Source organism: Emys orbicularis, chromosome 2 (assembly GCF_028017835.1).
Source record: "Emys orbicularis isolate rEmyOrb1 chromosome 2, rEmyOrb1.hap1, whole genome shotgun sequence".
Classification (NCBI taxonomy): domain Eukaryota; kingdom Metazoa; phylum Chordata; order Testudines; family Emydidae; genus Emys; species Emys orbicularis.
In genome coordinates, this window is record NC_088684.1 from 85,509,830 (window position 1) to 85,530,303 (window position 20,474).

At 43.3% G+C, this 20,474-nt stretch overlaps 1 protein-coding gene across 1 annotated transcript in view; it reads left to right on the forward strand.

Annotated features, from left to right (window-relative positions):
• The window catches only part of SMCHD1 (structural maintenance of chromosomes flexible hinge domain containing 1), a 167,825-nt gene that overhangs the window by 101,203 nt on the left and 46,148 nt on the right, over positions 1–20,474 (forward strand). The window contains exons 28-32 of the mRNA XM_065397884.1: positions 486–604; positions 2,702–2,869; positions 3,750–3,875; positions 13,899–13,978; positions 16,928–17,085. Of these exons, the coding sequence (XP_065253956.1) occupies positions 486–604; positions 2,702–2,869; positions 3,750–3,875; positions 13,899–13,978; positions 16,928–17,085 (651 nt within the window). The remainder of the gene's footprint in view (positions 1–485; positions 605–2,701; positions 2,870–3,749; positions 3,876–13,898; positions 13,979–16,927; positions 17,086–20,474) is intronic.

Below are 20,474 nucleotides of genomic sequence, written 5' to 3' on the forward strand. Positions count from 1 at the left end.
CTCCCCAGATAAGGTGGGAAGGGATGGGATGGGGAGAGTGTGGGGGTCCCAGACTAGGGGTGGGATCATGTGGGGGGTGGTCACAGGGGTTACTCCCCTGACCCCCAGCTTCTCCACCCCTCCCCCCCAAAAAACATTTCCCCACCAGTTGCTGTCCCGGCCCATCACTTTGTTTATGTAGGTTTACCTCCATGCCTGCGGACGCTTGAGGTAAACAAACCATCTCGGCCCACCAGCGGCTTATCCTGATGGCCTGGGAGCCAAAGTTTGCAGACCTCTGAATTATAGGGTCGGCTTATGAATGGGTCATAAAAAATTTCCATTTTTACTTATCCATCTTGGGGGGGTCGGCTTATAAACAAACCGGCTTATGATCGAGTTTATACGTATATAGATTTTGTGCATGTTCATACTTTGTCTTATTAAAGAGGACGTTGTGCAGTTACAGATTTTTTTGGAAAAATAAGCTTTCTTCTTTTTAATAGATGTGATGGTTACAGACCAGTATGGGAATCAGATTCAGACCCTCTCAGCCTCTTGCATAAATTCCTTAGGAGTTTCTGGGAATGGGCTGGATAAATCAAATTTGAAAACTACGTGGCAGGTAGGTACTCAGAAATACTTTCTAAGATGTCATACAGTGTGGTGTTGCCAGCATGTAGCAATTGATTTATAATAAAACTATTTGTCACCCAGCAGAAATTTAATCAAAATTGGAAAAAGTCTAAATTCTCTTTTTGATAGGTTAAAAGAGTCTGGTGATCTTAGAGATCTGTTAAACTGTATCCCATGTGCCTGTTACAACTAGGGAATACAGCAACTTAAGTTCCTTTTTTACTACTGATGATAAATCTCCATGCCATTGCTGCAGCTATACAACAAATCTCATTTTTCAGGTTATGCTTCAAACTTTTCGTCATTTGACCTGTTCTTAATCCATGCTCTTTTTTATGTCTCTTGCTTCTAGGTATCAGTTTATTTTTTTAAAGTAATTTTCTCATTCAGTCTTCTGTGTTGTGCTTTGTGGATGTAGGGATGTTTGGTGTGGAAAAGAAAGAATAAGAAGACATAATGGCTAGATATAGACAATTAGATGCATTACTGAGTCGCTAATAGAGATGATCCAAGTATTTTTCAATGCCTGTGCCACCCTTAAGTTTCTGGAATTGCAAGGTCTCAGCTTGTCTCTGTGTGACTGAAGAACGTGTTACCCCAAGTTCTTCTAAAAGTCCATGTTCTTGGAAATACCCAGGACATAGTGGACTTGGCAGAAGGATTTGCTAGAGCCAGCAAATTTCCTCAAAAAAGTATAAATTGATGTGTAGAAAGCAACGAGTGATTTTTGTTAGGTTTGGGGTGCAGAAACAGATGTTTGCTTTAGCTTTTCAAAATGTGGACTCTAGTTGCTGATAAAATAATTATGGACTATTGTGTGATTATGCATATATGTAATTACATAAAAATGGACAGTGACGCATATAAGATTTCCTCTAAGCCAATTTCTCAGAAAACTAACATCTGAAACAAAAGTTCCATTTTGTTTCTTAGCAATAAACTGATAATTGTTTTATCCTTTCATTTTGCCTGAAGTTGATGTAAAATATATCAGTCATTGCCTGGTTAATAGTCTTTCTTTCTCTTTCCAAGCTGGTGTTGTCTAAAACAATTTTAGCATATGTATTGTAAATGCAGTTTCTTTCAGTGTTCAATCATTGATCAGTGAACTAACTAAATTTTGTGACTTTTTCAACTCTTAATATCATGTTTCATGTTCCTTGTTTTCCTTTAAAATGTTTTGCTATTTTCCAATTGATGTGAATTGTATTTTTTCTTAATTTCTAGCATAAAGATACAAAATCCTGCTACATAGAATTTCTGTCAAATAGAACTTAATTTAATTTTCAATGGCAAACAACAACAAAAATAAGGGGAAGGAGATTTTTTACACTGTCCCATAAAGTTGTGTTACAGAATTCCCTTTTTTTTTTTTTTTTTTTTTTTTTTTTTTGGTGTGGCTCCACTTGTAGGTCCTAAATAATTGGATTTAGGAGTTTTTAGCATTTATTATTGCATGCAATAGCTCTGCTGTAGTTTATGTTTGAATAAATTGAGATCCTCAACCTGCTTTTCATTTTTATGGGTTCGGGCAATAAAGACAAGTGGCTGATCTTGCTTTCTGTCTTGGGCAGTTTAATTTAATGTATGCTAGTATTTGATTTTAACACAGCCTTTAAATATTCTGCTCCTTCATTTGAGTGAGTGATTTATTTTGACTGGGAATAAGCTATCATTTGTTTTTTCATGTTGAGTCATCATGCTACGACAAGCAAATATATATTGTGTCTGGGCTTATACATTTTTGACAGTTTTGCATGGTTGTTTTTCGGTATGACCTGTCCTTAGGTATCATGGCATAAAAATAATTAGATAAAAACCCATTTACTATGAAGATAGATGTCTTAAGAATATGTAGAATTAGCTTAAAATCAGTCACTTTATTTGCCTATCCCAAAATACCTTGACATTTTAACAGAGATCAAACATTGCAATATAATCTTTTCATTTATTATTCAATGTACAACAAAAAGACTGGCATCCAGTGTACATAAATAGTAAGTCACATTTTTAAATCTGAAAAAAGAATAAATTACATTTCGCTTTGCTTTTACTAAAAACATGTTACACTTCTGTTTCTTAATAGGAAAGTACACAAACCATGGCAGTCAAAGGTATTAGGTTTTATCCAGGTCCTCCTGGAAGTAAAGAATTGTGTTTTGCTTGGCGTGAATTTTCTGATTTTCTCAGAGTAAATTTGACTTCAGGACCTCCAGTTAAACTACACCTTATGGATTGGCCAGAATTAGGGGAGGTGAGTCAGCTTCTTTTGGTTCAGTTCCAAAGGATTTAATACCAGCTTTTTATATTTCCAGAGCTTTTGAAGTATAAGGAGCAAAGATGAAATCTGTTGAGTTTTTCTTTCAGTATAGTATACAGGTCTGTTGCATCTTATGCGCATTTAACATGCGCGATTTCAGCTTTACATGGCAAAAACAAAAAAATAACCATTTTAATACTGTACCTGTAGTGCGGGCGATTCCACCCGCAATTGAACTCAATGTAATTTTGACTATATGCGGTTTTTGCTTTACACGCTAACCACGGAACGGAACCCCCGCGTAAGATGAGACTTGCCTGTATTCAGTATTCCTGAAAGTTTCTACAACATAACAGCCCTGGAGATCAAAGTTCACTATCTCTACAAGACAGTATAGTATAGACAGAAGCAATTCAAGCTTCCACCAGTGCCCCTATTAATATGGATATGTGACAGGGTATACCAGACCCTCTGAGGCCCCTTGCTGGAAGTCTTTTGGCCCTGCCACACCCCATTACAGGATACCTGTGTGTTTTGAACTAGACTGTGACCATCCGGTCATTTTGTGTGTAGCAGTTGGCTCAGCGCCCTGCAGGGAGGGGTCCCAGCTGCACCATGTGACCAAGCAATCTGGGGTGCATGTGACCCAACATACCTGCTCCCCCATGCATTGCCTCCACTGGGGCTTTAATGCTCTACCATAGGCAGCCTAGTTTAGGAGGCAGCTGATGGAAGTCATGGCCTCATGTTCCTTGGTCATGATTTGTTGGGAGGAGGAGGGTAGTTCTTGCTCACGCCCCTGTAATGATTGTCTGACGCATTCTATTTACAATAAAGTAAAATATATATATATATATATTTGTATCTTTTTCAGCCTATTGCAGTAATTAATGGCAGAGAACTGCAGAAGCCTCTGATAGTTCAGCTCTGTGATCAGTGGGAAAATCCATCTCCTGAACCAAATGTCAAAATCAGTCTTGTAAAGGCTAGCAACTTAAAGGTAAAATGAGAGCTTAGAAGATGTCCTGGCAGCTTTTATGTATCAAAGCTCATAAATATCATCTACCAAGACATAGCTACATCACCTCCCTACATCTCTATCTAGTTTCTCCTTTTTAAAAATATATTGCGGAATTTTAAAGTACAGATGTGAATATGCCAGCTAAAAAGAGCAGAATAATCTTTTACAGTAGTAACATACAATAAATAATAAAAAATAATTCCCATCACAGATTCCACAGTTCTTTTTTCTTGTTAACTAAAATTAAATACAGTAATAAAACTAATAATTTATGCTATTCATTTGTAACTTTTTTTTTTAACTTTCTCTCCCTGGGCCTTTCTCTGTACCTTCTCCATATTCCCTACATTTCTTCTTATTGCTGCTTTTACTTAGTCTTCAGTTTTGTACTTAAGTAACTTACCAAATGACAATAAAGAACAGAGTCAGTAATATGGTACATAATCACCTTGTTCAGTATTTCCCAAACTGTAGCCCATCGAGAACTGTCTGATGGTCTGCAAAAAGCTGGCAGGCTACATAATTCTGGCTTCCCTTCTTGTTTCCCTCTTCTAATGCTGAGATCAAGGCTCTTTGCAGTGAAGATCAAGTGGAAATGAGGAGGAGACAGCTTAGCTGTGTGTAAGCAATTGCTGTTGTTGCCACTAGGATATCATGGAAATATATTTGTAAGATGGTCTTCACAATTGCAAATGGGATGGAGGTGATCTCTTTATTAAAATATGGTCCACATTATGAAAAAGTTGGATAACCCTGATTTTTGTCTATTTTTAATGTGTGCTAGTTTTTGCTTATATACAGGATATTCTTTTTCTGCTGCACAGCTTCTCTCCTCATTCATCACAAATGGGTAATTCCTCATCTGTGGAATTTGGTGCTGAAGGCTCCAGTGTTAAACTACACCCTTCTACTCAGGCCACAAAATGTTTTGCCTTTGTGGGCAGAACAAGTTTACTTGAGGTTCTGCATCAGCTTCAGATAAATTTAAAATTGGAGGTTTATACTGAAATAAATATGAAAAAGAATAATGCAATCACTACAGTATTTCATCTGTTATTTATTAATACTTAGTTCAGTTTATGCGGTTTCCAAATTTTTAATCTTTCAATGTGCTGCATAATTTTGTATTGAAAAGTTATAAGCATTATAGAAGTTTGGGGGGAGGGGTTGCAGTTGTGTAAGAGACACACCAGGGAAGATGTGATGGTTCCATTTCTCCCAAATACTTTGTTGTTTAACTTCAATTTTTATTCATTTTCATGCTGGATGATTTTATTTCACCTTCTAGCTCCTCTCTTCTTCACTGAGGAATCACCAGAATATTGAGGCTGTAACCTCTGGTTTCTTTGGTACAACAGTGGGTTCCCTCTTCCCTCTACTGTCACAGCAAAGAAGCTTTGCAAGCATTGAGCCAAGTCCAAGAGGTGCTACAGGCAGTTTTTCAGGTGCCTCAAAGGACAGCTATACCCTGCTGCTACAATCCACCAGGCCATGCTTTGTCATGGCCTAGGGCAGGGGTCGGCAACGTTCGGCATGCGGCTCGCCAGAGTAAGCACCCTAGCGGGCCGGGCCAGTTTATTTACCTGCTGACGCGGCAGGTTCGGCCGATCACGGCCCCCACTCGCCGCGGTTCGCCATCCCGGGCCAATGGGGGCGGCGGGAAGCCGTGGCAGTGGGGGTCGCGATCGGCCGAACCTGCCGCGTCAGCAGGTAAATAAACTGGCCCGGCCCGCCAGGGTGCTTACCCTGGCGAGCCGCGTGCTGAACGTTGCCGCCCCCTGGCCTAGGGCTTTGAGTCAGATTGCCATGCTGGGGCCTCTGCTCCCCTGCCCAAAGCTGTGACTCCACCATGGGAGGCTTGACCAGGAACATGAGGATTCCCGCAAAGAGGAGAACTTCTCACAGCCTGCTCAGGGCTAAGGCTTGCAAACTCCAAAGGCTCTGAGTGTCAAAAAGACAAAAGCCAAGCATCCCTTTCATAAGGAAGTGATTCGTATTGTTAATGAGCAAGTCCTGTAAAAATTATGATTTAAACTTTTTCTCCTTTGCTTTCCCAACCTGCCTCTTCTGTGTCCTGCAGCATGTCTGGGCATGCAAAGAAGCCTGTTATTCCTATGAAGCCCTGTCTCAGCAGCAGTGCAATGGGGAATTGTGCTTGTCTGGGTTTCAGCCCATGGACCTTCACTCTGCCAGGGAAAGGGGTTCACAGTTGGGGAGAGGGTTGCCCAACTCCCCCTCAATAGGCTAGCTCTACATTAAAGCTTAAGGAACACTTCAGGCAGTCTGTGCCCAGAACCAAGGCACATAAGATTTCCATTCCCCATGCAGCTGCACCATTGTGAGGTTATGGGGGGAAGTGGGAAATTGCTACCTGTGTTCCAAATGGAATAAAGCTCTGAGTGGTACTAGATCTCTCCCCAAATACTTTACATGGGTCTAAGCTAGCCTGGGAAGAGGCAGACATCTTTACAGGTTCCTAGGGCCATCTACAGGTTATTCCCACAATCAGGATATTGGTCCCGATACCTGTTTCGGCTGAATGGTCCGAATAGCATACTACCCCTCCTGTAAATAGCCTGGGGAAGTACCCTACAGTTACCACTAGAAAAAGAAACCCAAAAATCTGCATAGCTTTCCGAAGAAAGGCAGCCAGTGGTTTGCAAGGAATTCATTGATATTATTAATAAAATACCTTCTTCTTCGAGTGATTGCTCATGTGTATTCCACAATAGGTGTGCGTGCTTGCCACATGCACCGGTGCTGGAAGTTTTTCCCCTAGCAGTACCCATAGGGGAGTGCCCCTAGCGACCCTTGGAGTGGCGCCTCCATGGTGCGGTATATGGGGCGCTGCGCGCTCTCCCCACCCTCAGTTCCTTCTTGCCACCAGTGAAGGTACTTCGGAACTGCTCTGCTCCAGCTTTGCTGCAGCTCTTCCCCAGAACTCTTGTTCGTTCAGTGTATAGTACCTGTAGTTAGTAGTTTGATTAGTTTTAGTTTAGTTTAGTTAGTGCGCCTGGGCTGGGACATGCCTCGCGCCCCGGGTTTTAAGTCGTGTAACACTTGTGGGCGACCAATGCCAGTGAGTGATCTGCACGCAGACTGTTTACACTGTTTGGGTGAAACCCATCTCAGCGATCGCTGCAAGATTTGCAAGTTGTTCAAGCCTTGGACCAAGAGAGAGAGAGACATTAGGCTCCGGGCCATCCTGATGGAGTCGGCCTTGACCCTGATTCCAGCGCGCCCCTCCAAGTCGGCAGTGGGTACCGTGGTGTCGGTGCACTGAGACCCTCTGGCGCCATCTACCAGTTGGCACCGCTTCCCGTTCGTGGGGCACACCAAGAAGGCTAAGGAGAGGCCTTCTCCGCCGCGGCACTGGAGTAAGACTGGGGGAGAGGCTAGACCCATGTTAGGCAGTCCTCGGTCCCCATCGGCCTCCAGGCCTCCGACTCAGGTCAAGTGGAGTAGCCTGGCCCATTCAGAGCAGGCTTCTCCAGATGTCCGGATGCCCTCCATGCCAGAGGCCCTGCAAGCGGCCCAGGACGTTATGTCCATGCCGGTATCAGGAGCACCGCCAATGTTGGTCCCGCGATCAGAGGCAAGCCGCCGCTGGGATCTCCACAGTTGCCCCCAACTCGGTACCGGTCACTGTCGAGGGAATGTTCCCGATGTCGTTCGCCGCTCAGCAACCGTCCTGTGCATAGTCCATGCAGGTCGCTATCAACCCCCACCAGGTTGTCTGGTTGAGTTCCGACTGACAGAGACTCCAGCCACCGTTCCGCCTTGAGGAGCGGACACCGACGGGACCGAGGCAGATGATGCCGAAGGTCCCCGTCTCAGAGGGGCTATCGTAGCCAGTCGCAACACGAACGTTGACACCATTCCCGTTCATTGTTTCACTCCAGGACCCTGCCACGGCACTGCTCCCACAGCCCTGGGCATCGATCGCCTCACTGGCGCGGATCCGGCTGCCGGAGCCAATCGCAAAGCAGCTGCTACCGGTGGTACCATTCTTCCACGTCGGGATCACGGTCTCGTGGTGGGCACAGCTCCCGGCGCTGCCACTCCTCCCGGTCCAGGCACAGCGGCAGGTCGTACGTCAGCCCGGCCTCCCTTCGTAGTCATCCATCGATGGGTCAGGCCAGCCAGGCCGAACAGCCTGCTCCGCTGGTGCCACAGCAAGTGCAGTGGTACCGGGCCCCGTGGCCAGCATAGTGGTATCAGTGGGCACTGTGACCCCCGACGCAGCCCCCGGTGGGGTTTCGCTCGGTGGCCGAAGCCTCGGAACAGCTCTTGGCCTCCCGCTCCCGGCCTCCGAAGAAGGAGTCGGTAGGACGTGCATCTTCGGCGCTGTGCCCGGAGAGCGATCAGGTGGTGGATCCTCCAGTGCCAGTGGACACGCAAATTACCGTGCCCGCCTCCTCGCCCTCCCCTGATGAGGCGATTACGGCCCCTCTGTCCCGCAGAAGGAATCTAAAGCCCACCTATTGAAAAGGGTGGCATCAAACCTCAACCTTTAGGCAGAGGTGGTGGTGGAGCCCTCAGACTCCCTTTTTAATGTCCTGTCCGCCTGGATACCAGGCAGGGTGGCCTTGCCACTCCACGAAGGGATGGCGAAAATTTCAAATGCCTTGTGGCAAACCCCAGCCTCATTGCCCCCCCGCCCCCCCCCATCTCTAAGAGAGCGGAACGCAAGTATTTTGTGCCCGCCTAGGGACATGAGTACCTATACACCCATCCTGCCCCTAACTCCCTGGTGGTCGAGTCGGTCAACCACAGAGAGCGGCAGGGCCAACCAGCCCTCACTCTGAAAAATAAAGATTCAAGGAGGCTGGATTCATTTGGGAGAAAAATGTATTCGTCCTCGAGCTTCCAGTTCCGGGTGACGAACCCTCAGGCTCTCCTGGGCCAGTATGAGTTCAATCTGTGGGGCTCTCTGCCCAAGTTCAAGGACTCCCTCCAGGAGTGTGACAGGAAGGAGTTCAAAGCTCTGGTGGAGGAGGGTACTGTGGCTGCCAGGGCAACCTTGCAGGCAGCATCGGATGCGGCGGACACAGCTGCGCGGTCCATAGCCTCCGCAATGTCCATGAGAAGGGCGTTGTGGCTCCTGCTGTCTGGGCTCTCCAGTGAGGCGCAGAACTGCTAGCAGAACCTCCCGTGTGACGGCAAGGCTCTGTTTGCGGAACAGACGGTCATAAAACTGCATGGCCTGAAAGACTCCTGCACTACGCTTAAGACTCCCGGCTTCTATGTTCCATCTCTGGCTAGACCTAAGTTTAAGCCGCAGCAAGCTCCCACCCAGGCCACCCACTCTAAATACGAGCGCCCTTATAAAAAGTCACGGGACTATAAGAAATGCCCGCATCCCACCCTCCTTCCTCTCTGTCGGAGTTGTCTGGCAAGAAAGAACTGAGAGTGGGGGGAGCGCGCAGCGCCCGTTATACCGCACCATGAAGGCGCCACTCCAGGGGTCGCTAGGGGCACTCCCCTACAGGTACTGCTAGGGGAAAAACTTCCGACACCAGTGCATGTGGCGAGCACGCACAACTATTGTGGAATACACATGAGCAACACATTTCGAAGAACACCAGTTACGGAAAAGGTAACTGTCTTTTCCTCTTCAAGTCTTATTTGATAAAGGGTTTCTTGTATGCACCCCCTTCGAGGACATTTTAAGATCCAAATGGGGTCCTGGGTTAAAACCAAATTTAAACTAAAATGTTATCTTTTTATAAAAAATTTCTTAAGTTTTGGGAATTTAAGTCCCTTCAGACGGGAGCTTTCTTCCTAAAGATCCCATGGATATGAGAGTGAGGAGACAATAAACAGAGTTCAAAGCCTTGACTCTAGACATTCAGCCCGAAAGTTTTTATGTACTTACCAAGGAAAACATCCTTGGTTCAAAGCAAATGGCTCATTGTCTAGGGATTTGATCCTTGCCTTGAGTGTGAAAGGTGTCGGGTACGCATTCTGGTCACATGCTTGCAGTGGTATGCAAAATATTCTTTAGGCAATTTTTCATGGGTCCTGCTGTGATTAGTAACAAGAGCAGTAGCTCTTGACTCAGTGGCTACAAGAAAGTCAATTTACACCCATGAATATTAATCAGTCATCCCAAACATATTCCCTGGCATACGAATTTGCAGATGTGAGGATGTTTGAGGAAACATTAGCGAAATTAGCAGGTGAGAATACAGAGACACCTTAACCCTCCCTCAGTTTTCTGGAGCTGACCATGAATCTCCAGATACTCATTGGATGTGAAACCCATTCTTCGTAACAGTTGACTCCATTTCAACCTTAAGTATCTTGCTTAAGAAAATCTCCTAAAATTGTCAAGTGATCACATGATGAAGACCCGAGTTTTCAAATTTAAAAAAACAGGAATTCTGGATTTCTGTTAAAGGAGAGTATAAAGAACTCAGTGATGAAATTATGGAAGTATTGCTTCCATTCACTCCCAGCTATCTCTGAGAGTCTGGGTTTTCAGCAAAGACCTCTGAAAACTAAACACAGAAATCACTGAAATTTAGCACATGACCCAAGTCATTTTCCATCAGAGATTCAGCCAAACATTGCACAACTATGCAGTTCGAAACAGGCCTGCTTTTCTCACTGAAATCTTAAGCTATGTCCAAACATGCCAAAAAATCCATATTTTCACATTTTAGTTTTAAAAACACAGATTTAATTGGATTATATTAAACTGTATGTGGTTAAATAAAATCGCAAAACCATCCCTCTTGAATCTAGTGTTTTGAACTTTTGAATATAGTGTCCTAAGTCAGTGTGTTTTTAAAAAAAAAAAAAAAAAAAAAAAAGGATTTGGGGAGGCACTAATTTTAAAATATCTGTAAGGAGCCGGAGTACTAAAAAGTTTGGGAATCACGGCATTAGCAGAGGGAAGAATCTGGGGAAGCTCCTAACAAAGACCTTAAATGAACTTTCTCCACAAATCAAAAAGTTGTGAATGACAAAGGCTTAAGTGTACACCTGTGTGTGTAAGAGCTTACAATACCTGTACAAAACTCTCCCTTTTGATCTACTCTTTTCAGAATCTTCAGAAATGGCTGGTGGTAGCCACAACAGGTTTCAGACTGCAAGTTACACATCTGTAACCATTCATGGACAACGTGTCCATCAGTGTCCTGTCCAGAAAAACAGACTCACACCTAACTTATCAACTCCCAGATAGGATTCAAACCTACCAGTTGTACAAAATCAAGACAAACTTTTTGAACCTAATGCAGAGAATTGCTCATCCCAGGGTCAAAATAGGCATGACTCTGGCGATAATTTTACCAACAGAGGAAAGATTTTGGAAAAATACAAATCTTTACAACAGTTGGTTTTTTTGGCAATTATCTCCTTCAGCTAGGATTGCTGGTGCCACACACCAGTATCACCCCCCTAAATGGGGTTTCTAAATATGTGCCTCTAGAAATTCTTTCTGAATACCTGAAATCATTCAGCGTATGCAGTCAAAATTAGACATTATTTCCAATCATGTCTGAACATTTGTTTGTGCACAGGTAAATATAAACTATAAAAAGCCAGTCCAATTTGCACTCTAGACCCTTGAAGTACTCACTATGGAAGGAAGCATCGCAGGGTTGGGCACATACCTGGAAAACATGATAACTATGGGATTATGGTGTGTCACTCAAAAAAGGAAAGCATCCAGTTCTCTCAAGCACACGTCTGTGATGTACAGGTTTCCAAAATCACAGAATAGACATCCTGTTTAGTTCACTTTGAAAGCTCTATCAGTGAAGTGTCTGATCAAAAACATAGGAATGGTCATACAGAAACAGACCAGTGGTCTAGTAAGTCCAGTAGGTGGCTTCTGAGAGTGTCCAGTACCTGAAGCAGAGGAAGGTGCAAGAAAACCAGTGGTGGGTAGTTACAGAAAGCTTGGAATATGGAATAGGGGAAGTTATCTCCTACTTTTGTTAGAGTCTGGCTTGTGATCTGAAGCATGAATGTTTTTACCGCTTCCAAAACCAGAGAGTAATGAGCACTTGAAGCTTCTCTGATACAATGGAAATAATATCCTGGGCAGAGAAGAATCCACTGCTTTTCAGGGTAGTTCATATAAAGGAAACCGAAAAGAGTGTGCTGAAGTACTCCTAGTTTTGTGTTGGCCCTGAAAGCACTTGTTTGGATTTGATAGCCAAGGAACCTCAAATGCCCCTGCAGAAACGACTAGGCCCCTTAAAGCAGGAACACCTCCACCCAGACCTGGACCACTTACAGTTCACAGCCTGGACATTGGAAGGGAAGTGTGGTTCAACAAAGATTTTCTGTTAGCCTCATTCATACATTATGGAATCCATAAAGAACTCTGGGGCAGGGACTGTCATTTGTACAGTGCCAAGCACAGTGAGTACTGGACTTTAGATGCTACCAGAATACAAATAATAATCACAAAATTCTTGTGATCTCATCTATTCTAGAGTTTTCCCAGGCTGATTGGTTGAAGTCCTACACCTAAACATCATAGGAAATAGGGTACCAGCATTAGTGTCGTTCTTTATGCAGGCATATTGGACTCCCTATCTGAGTCTGAGGCATCAAGACTAAACAAAATGGCAGATTAGACAAGCCTGTTGCTAGCCTTTTTAGTTGCCGTTGCCATTGCCTCTGAAAGACATTCTTTGTTATTTGTTCTCTCTATACAAAATATACACTGCTGCTATCGGGGAAAATATTGTCATAGCTTCAGAAAGCTTTCTGCCCAAAGTATGGTGTTCTTTCCACAATTCTTGGGAAATCGTTCTTTCATCATTTTGTTCCAATCCTTAGCACTCCTTTGCAAGGTCATAGCATAAATGGGCATCCCTAGAAATCTACAGATACATCTTGAACCTACAAAGTACATGTGGCAAATGTACCGTTTTGATTCCATCCAAACTGTCAAGGCCTGAGGTTTTCAAAGTTGCTAGATATTAATGTTGCACCAGTTGGTCTGATAGGCATTTGGGAAACCATTCACAGAGGGAATCAGGGCTCCTTCTACAAGATCTGCTGTGGCATGTGAGAAGAACGTGTCTGAACCTCATATGAGAAAAACTGACAAAATAGGTTTCTGTTCCTCTGAAGAGGCATCTTTGGAAGAAAGGTACTACTGGATTGGTTTCCAAATTCCATTAATTTACAAAGCTTTTGCCTTTATATGGGATAACTTCTATTCTGCCTGTTATTCTGCTGGATTAAAATTCTTTATCCTTTCCCATGCTACTTCTGGGAATCACTACTTGCTACTTCTCAGCAATAACATTGGCCTACCTCTAAATTCCACAGGTGAGAGGCATTACCCATTTGTTTTGAATGAGGGGAGAAGCTGCTAACAGGAATTTCAAATAAGTTCTCAGTCCTTACACTCGGTTAATAGTGAATTGGTGTGGTATGCAGTTGGCAGGTTTTTTGAGCACTGGTCCCTTTGTGTATTCCACTGGGCATGCGCATTTGTAGTAGTATGTGTACATAGTATATCTTTATTTCATAGCCATATATACCAGTTATGTCTGTAACATTCCGTATTGTAATCACCCTCAAAAAACTCTAAACAAATCTAGAATAGATACAAATGAGAAGTGGGAGGCCGTTTGAGCAAGCAACTTAAAATATAGCCCAATTAGCATATACTACAGAATAACTAAATTGACATCAGAATATAACAAAACATATAACCATAGTAAAATATATAAACCAGTTAATTAAACCAAAATCTGCTTAGTCAGACAAAATGACTTAAAAACTGTCTTAAAAACTGGTCAAGGATATTCCAGAACCTGTGAAAATCTTCATTAAATCATAAGAGTCAGGAGAGGCACAGTATAAAAAAATTAGCTGTATTGTCAGAATACAAGGAAAGGTATTGAGTTGAAATAAAGTATGATAGAAAAAGGGAAAACTCTCTTTTTGGTATAATATAAGACTTGACACTACTTCTGTCTCATTAAAAGAAAAAAATGTCTTGACAACCTTCAACTCTCTTGACAGATCATTCCTTCAAGCCAACAACATAAAACAGATGAAAATGGTAGGGCTAATCTGGGAGTAATTAGTATTCATGCACCCAGGTAAGTAATGGAAATGTATAGACAAAAATTAATTTCTGAAAAGACTCTTATTAGATACCTTTAAGTTAGTTAGCTGCATGTTTACTAAAGTAGTTGCCAGGAAGTCATCTAGAGCTAAGTGCAAACACTTAACTTATTTACTCCTGGGGGAATTCTACACTACTGCGTGTGTGCATAATTAATGAGCCACACACATTTTTAATTTTTTGCACAGGAAAAAAAGCGTCTGATGAAATGTTGCTGTAGTTATGCCTTTTGCCCACCAGAGAGTGCTGAGGTGCAAGAACAGCAGCAGTTACCAGCAGAAAATAACTTCTGCAGTTCCACCTTTTGCCCACCAAAGGGTGCTGTGGTGATAGAACACAGCAGCTCCCTGCAGAAAATAACTTATGCAGTTCTGCCTTTTGCCCACTATAGGGCGCTGTGGCAATAGAACATAGCATCAGCCTTAGCTCCCAGCCAGCTAGGACTAAGAAAGAGCCTGCTTTCTTCGCAGCGCCGGTCAGGTCAGGAGACAGGGCTGTGGGGAGACAGTGTGGGGGGGTCAGACAGGGCTGGGGGGGGGGGTCAGACAGGGGCTTATAAGGGCTAGTGGGGGAGGACAGACTGGGTCAGGGGCTGAATGGAAATGGAGACGCAGGGCCACATAGGCAGAGGTGGAGGGTGTGCAGAGCTACATAGGGACAGAGGGTGGCTGATTGGGGGCACAGAGACACGGGGAGGGGGTACAGGGACACAGACAGGGAGTGGCTGAGTGGGGGCACAGAGACACGGGGATGGGGTACAGGGACATAGACGGGGAGTGGCTGAGTGGGGACACAGCCACATGGGGATGGGGGAGTGAGTGTTTGAGTGTGGGTGGAGGGACACACGGACAGGGGGTGCAAGGACACATGAGAGTGCAGGAACACATGGGGACAGGGGCAGATGTGCCTGACTGAATGGGAGAGACTAGGGGTCAGCCAGGGTCTGCATGGGGGAATCTCCCTAACAAGCCCTCCCCATCCCCTCAAAAAATCTGTTCCATACTTTTCCCACCCAGACCCACCAACCCCCCAAGTTCACACCCAATCTCCTTCCCAGCAATTTACTTCCCTCTCCCTCAGCTCCTCCGTTACCCCTGACTCCCCCAAGCCTTTGCACTGCTTCTGAGAGGTCTGGGAAATACGGTTCTGTATTGTAGTTTAAATGAATTATTATTCAGAATTCTGTATTAATATGTCTAGTAATGAATCTATTTGTCAAAAAACATTTCCTGAATCTTTCTTTGTTGTCTGTATTGTTACAGACATGCTGACACACATTTTGAAATAAATGACCAAAAATAATTGAAACTGGTGTGATTATATTGTGTTATTTTGACAAATAAAATATGCAGAATTTTGCAGAATTTTAAAATATTGTGTGCAGAATTTTTAATTTTTTGGCTCAGAATTCCCTGAGGAGTAACTTATTGTTTGGGTGCATAGGCTAGGCTAATTGTTCAGCTTTGAGAAAGTCATTTCATAAACACTTTTTTTAAAGAATGTAATAGCTTACTCCATAGGTCTGCCAAGAGAAGCTACTGCTTTTGTTTACGGGATTTTTTTTTTAGACGTGGAAAAAAATCTGTAAAAATGCACATTTTAACCATCATGTAGCACCTAGTGTAGATAGGGGTTTAACATCTTTAAAAATGTGTTACTGCCTAGGGTTGACCATACCCAACTAACATGTTAAAGTCAATAACATTCGTTTTTAGAGGTGTATCAAGCGGTATTTAAAAATATTTGTTAAAATGTTTTTGCTAACATGTTTTTTAAACAAATACATTTTTCCCAGTCTAGAGAAGGCCCTGGAGTGGAAATTTTAAGGAGCATTGGAATGAAAAAGAAATATAGTTATAGGTCCTGTTAAGTAGCCTAGAGTTTTCCAAGTATATTTCTACCACAAATTAGCTGTTTTTTTCTTCTCTTTAAAGACTCCTGCATTCCGTATAAGCAGACAGAAACTAAGGGACTGAGGCCAACTTGTTTCCTTTTATAGGTCCAGTCTTGGTGACACAGGGAGCATGGTTTGAGACATTCAACCCAAGATAAACTATAACAATTTTTAATACTTCTAAGCCAGCCAGGTGGCCCAGAGGAGATCTGTGGATCCAGTAATTGTAGTACTGTACTCAGTAACTCAGCTATTTGTAATAATTTTTCCAAAGGGCCAAAATAGCTCCATATTATACAAAAATATGTGAGGATGACATTGTAAACACACACTTTTCTGTTTTGATGCTTACAGTGTTTTATATCAGTTAATATTTTTGCATTTTTAACTTAAGATATTTTGAACAAAAATAACTTTCTAAGTTTGAAGAAAAATGTTTGAGTCTTTCGCCATAGTTAAAAATGTAGTGTTGTGAATTAAAAAAACCCTCAGATTTCTGTATTATGAAGTTAATGACCTCTTCATGGTCTAATAGTCTCAGTGTATGTTGCTAGGTGTGAGGCTTGTGTTCAGCTTCGATCCTTGGCTAGCAAGGACTGGGAATGGTTTTGAATACATTTCTCTCAGGTGACCTTTTAAATAGTTCTCTCTCCTTCCAGTCCTAATGATCTAAACTGTCCTACAAGTCAGATCCTGAAAAGGGGGTTGAGAATTGGTCAAAATGGTGGAATATTAAAGCAAAGGAAAATTGAAATAACTGTCATTAGTGCATAGTTAGATGTGAGAACATCTTAAACTTTAGACATTTCTTGACTCATGATATTTCTAACCTTGCATTAATACTAGGTTTTTGCCTTTACTATAATTTTTATATCAATGATAGAAAGTGGGCGTGGGGAGGAGAATATTGTAAGCTCGGAAAGCCAAATAAGTCACAAGTACCTTTATGAAAATCCATTTAAACATCTTTTTGAAAAACTGCTATTATTGCATTATAACAGTTTGTTGTATGATTGCTGTATGTTTCAGGGGAGAGCATACGTTACAGCTTAAAGCCTCATACAACAGGAACACATTAGATTGCCCTATAATCAAGTTCAATGTCCTGCCTGACCCTGAGAAACCTGTGTGTTTGAATGTTAAGTATGACAAAAATGCTTCTTTTGCAGCAGGAAGTACCTTCCCTGGTGAGTAGCTCTATTTAAATTAGCTTTTGTTTGGGGGTGTTTTTTTTGTAATTTTGGAAACCAGCCATCCAAATAAATTATGGCTTTTGATGTCTGTAAAAAGTGATTTGTGAGATTTATTTCAATGGTGATCAGTATTTTCATACATCCCTTTTAGCTGATATTCCATTATACCTGACTGGCAAAATCCTTTACAATCAGCATTTTGGCTTCACCTATCGAGAAACAGGAGGCAAATATGTGAAATGATTGACAGAAGTTCCAGTTTTGCCCTTTTTGCCTGATGTCTGCTAAAAGCCTGGAGGAGAAGAGATGTCTTTAGACTATGGCTGTGCCGCTAAAAGCCATGCCGCTAAAAGGCGCACAGTGTAGCTGTTGTTTGTCAGCAAGTGAGAGTTCTCCTACCGACAAAAAACTTCCACACAGACCCACACACACACACCCCACGAGCAGAAGCGGCTTTGTCGGCAAGAGACAGTTCTTGTCGACAAAGCGCTGTTCACACCAGCGCTTTTCATCTGTAAAACTTTTGTCCTCCGGGATAGTGTTTTTTTAACATCCCTGAACAACAAAAGTTTTGCCAACAAAGTGTCAGTGTAGACAGAGGCTTAGTTATCATGCCCCTCATTCTTACTCCACTTTCTTTTCCTCTGCCAAAAAAAAAAAATCTAAATGAAATAGTCCTTCAACTTGTGGGCCTCTTTGCAATGTATACAGAATTGGTCTTGTGGGCTGGTTCCATTTGTGCCCACTCTGAGGGGTTTTTCTCAGTCACTGGCTTTTTCTCTTTTCTGAAGATGTTGCTCTATAGACTGGGAATCCCACCTCTGCTACCATTTCTCCCCCGGGTCATGGAGGAGATTTGTTTTTTGCTCTGACACTCCGCTTCTTGCATCACCATGAATGTCACAAGCTGATAGAGCACACCCAGATAACAGCAGTGCAGGAGATCTGACTCCTGTTTAGAGGAAGTCCAGTATCAATGTGCTGGCATTCCACATTATCCACCTTATCCTTCTTGCCTAAAAGCCACTATTAGACAAATTGACTGCAGTGACATATGTATAACTGGGAGGTACTCTCAGACCTAGCTCTTGTCTGAAATCCCTTCCCTTGTCACTTGGGTAGAAAAATCCACATTGCTTTTTTCAGTCATTTACCTCAAATTCAAAGAATGTTATAATCCACTGCCTGAGCAGAACTCAGTATCCCAGTATACGCCTGCAGGTGCTCAATGAAATTTGTCATAGTGTGGAACTCTAACCATTGATTGGTTTGCGCCACACAAGACAACCAAACTCCCCGTGTTGTTCTCCAGGAACTTCACTCTCAAAATCCTTGTGACAGATTCATTCTCCTACCGTTGGAAAGAAAAAACTAAGAAACTGTTTCCATTTTATTACTCAGATTAACCAAGGATGGTGGAAAATCAGGCTGGGCCTGGTGGAAATAATTTTACTGTCACAGTAATGGCTTCACCAAGTCCTGATTTTTCTGATGTAATGAGTATGTGTGTCTTGCACCAATTGAAACTATGTATTCTCTTGATCCTGTTTCCCCACCCAGTTTTCTGATCCAAAGTACCTGGCACTAACAGCCTGGAGAAATTGAATAGACTTGATATCTGAAAGAGAATCTGTTGGAGGACCCCTCTCCCCCCACATTGCTGACTGCCTCTCCAGGAGCCAATAACCCACTGCAGTTCAATATTACGGGATCTTAAATATAGCTTCTCTCGGGGGGGGGGGGATGAGAAAAGGAAACATCTTTGTATAAGCAACTATTCCCTCCAGCATGCCCTTCAGTTCCTGCTACAGGTGTTTAAAGTGAACTTTCCCAAATATTCATCTCTAATCTAATCCAGGGAAGGGATATTTAATGCTGTTCTTGTGGAAAATGGCTGTTATGTTCCCAAAACCTGTGATTGGTTTTGAATGTTATGGGTATGTTGGGGTAGCTTCTGAGACCTTATTCACCTAGTAGCCTCTGAGCCCTTATTTACTTGGTTCCCAAGAACTCAGCTCAGATGTCATTGAGGTTTCTTGGTTGGCATTCAGTCAAACTACCCTTGAGTTGATAAGGCTCAAACGTAGGGTGTGGGTACAGGAATTCTGTTTCTAGCCTGCTGATCCAGAAATGAGGCCACCCCAATGTCCAGTTACTCATGTCAAGCCAGGCCTTTGAATTTATGGCATATTTTCCCTTTTTCGTTGCTGTGACTTCACTTTGCAGGGTGAGCACGCAAAATTATTGGATTCATTCTCCTCCCTTTCTTCAGTTCTTTCCAGACAGAGTGGTGTTTTTATCTTCTGCCAGAGTTTATTCCAAGAGTTAAGTTCATAGAATCATAGAATATCAGGGTTGGAAGGGACCTCAGGAGGTCATCTAGTCCAACCCCCTGCTCAAAGCAGGACCAATTCCCAACTAAATCATCCCAGCCAGGGCTTTGTCAAGCCGGGCCTTAAAAACCTCCAAAGAAGGAGACTCCACCACCTCCCTAGGTAACGCATTCCAGTGCTTCACCACCCTCCTAGTGAAAAAGTTTTTCCTAATATCCAACCTAGTCCTCCCCCACTGCAACTTGAGACCATTGCTCCTTGTTCTGTCATCTGCCACCACTGAGAACAGCCGAGCTCCATCCTCTTTGGAACCCCCCCTCAGGTAGTTGAAAGCAGCTATCAAATCCCCCCTCATTCTTCTCTTCTGGAGACTAAACAATCCCAGTTCCCTCAGCCTCTCCTCATAAGTCATGTGCTCCAGACCCCTAATCATTTTTGTTGCCCTCCGCTGGACTCTTTCCAATTTTTCCACATCCTTCTTGTAGTGTGGGGCCCAAAACTGGACACAGTATTCCAGATGAGGCCTCACCAATGTCGAATAAAGGGGAACGATCACGTTCCTCGATCTGCTGGCAATGCCCCTACTTATACAGCCCAAAATGCCGTTAGCCTTCTTGGCAACAAGAGCACACTGTTGACTCATATCCAGCTTCTCGTCCACTGTGACCCCTAGGTCCTTTTCTGCAGAACTGCTACCCAGCCATTCAATCCCTAGTCTGTAGCAGTGCATGGGATTCTTCCGTCCTAAGTGCAGGACTTTGCACTTGTCCTTGTTGAACCTCATCAGGTTTTTTTTTTTTGGCCCAATCCTCTAATTTGTCTAGGTCCCTCTGTATCCGATCCCTACCCTCTAGTGTATCTACCACGCCTCCCAGTTTAGTGTCATCTGCAAACTTGCTGAGAGTGCAGTCCACACCATCCTCCAGATCATTAATAAAGATATTAAACAAAACCGACCCCAGGACCGACCCTTGGGGCACTCCACTTGAAACCGGCTGCCAACTAGACATGGAGCCATTGTTCACTACCCGTTGAGCCCGACGATCTAGC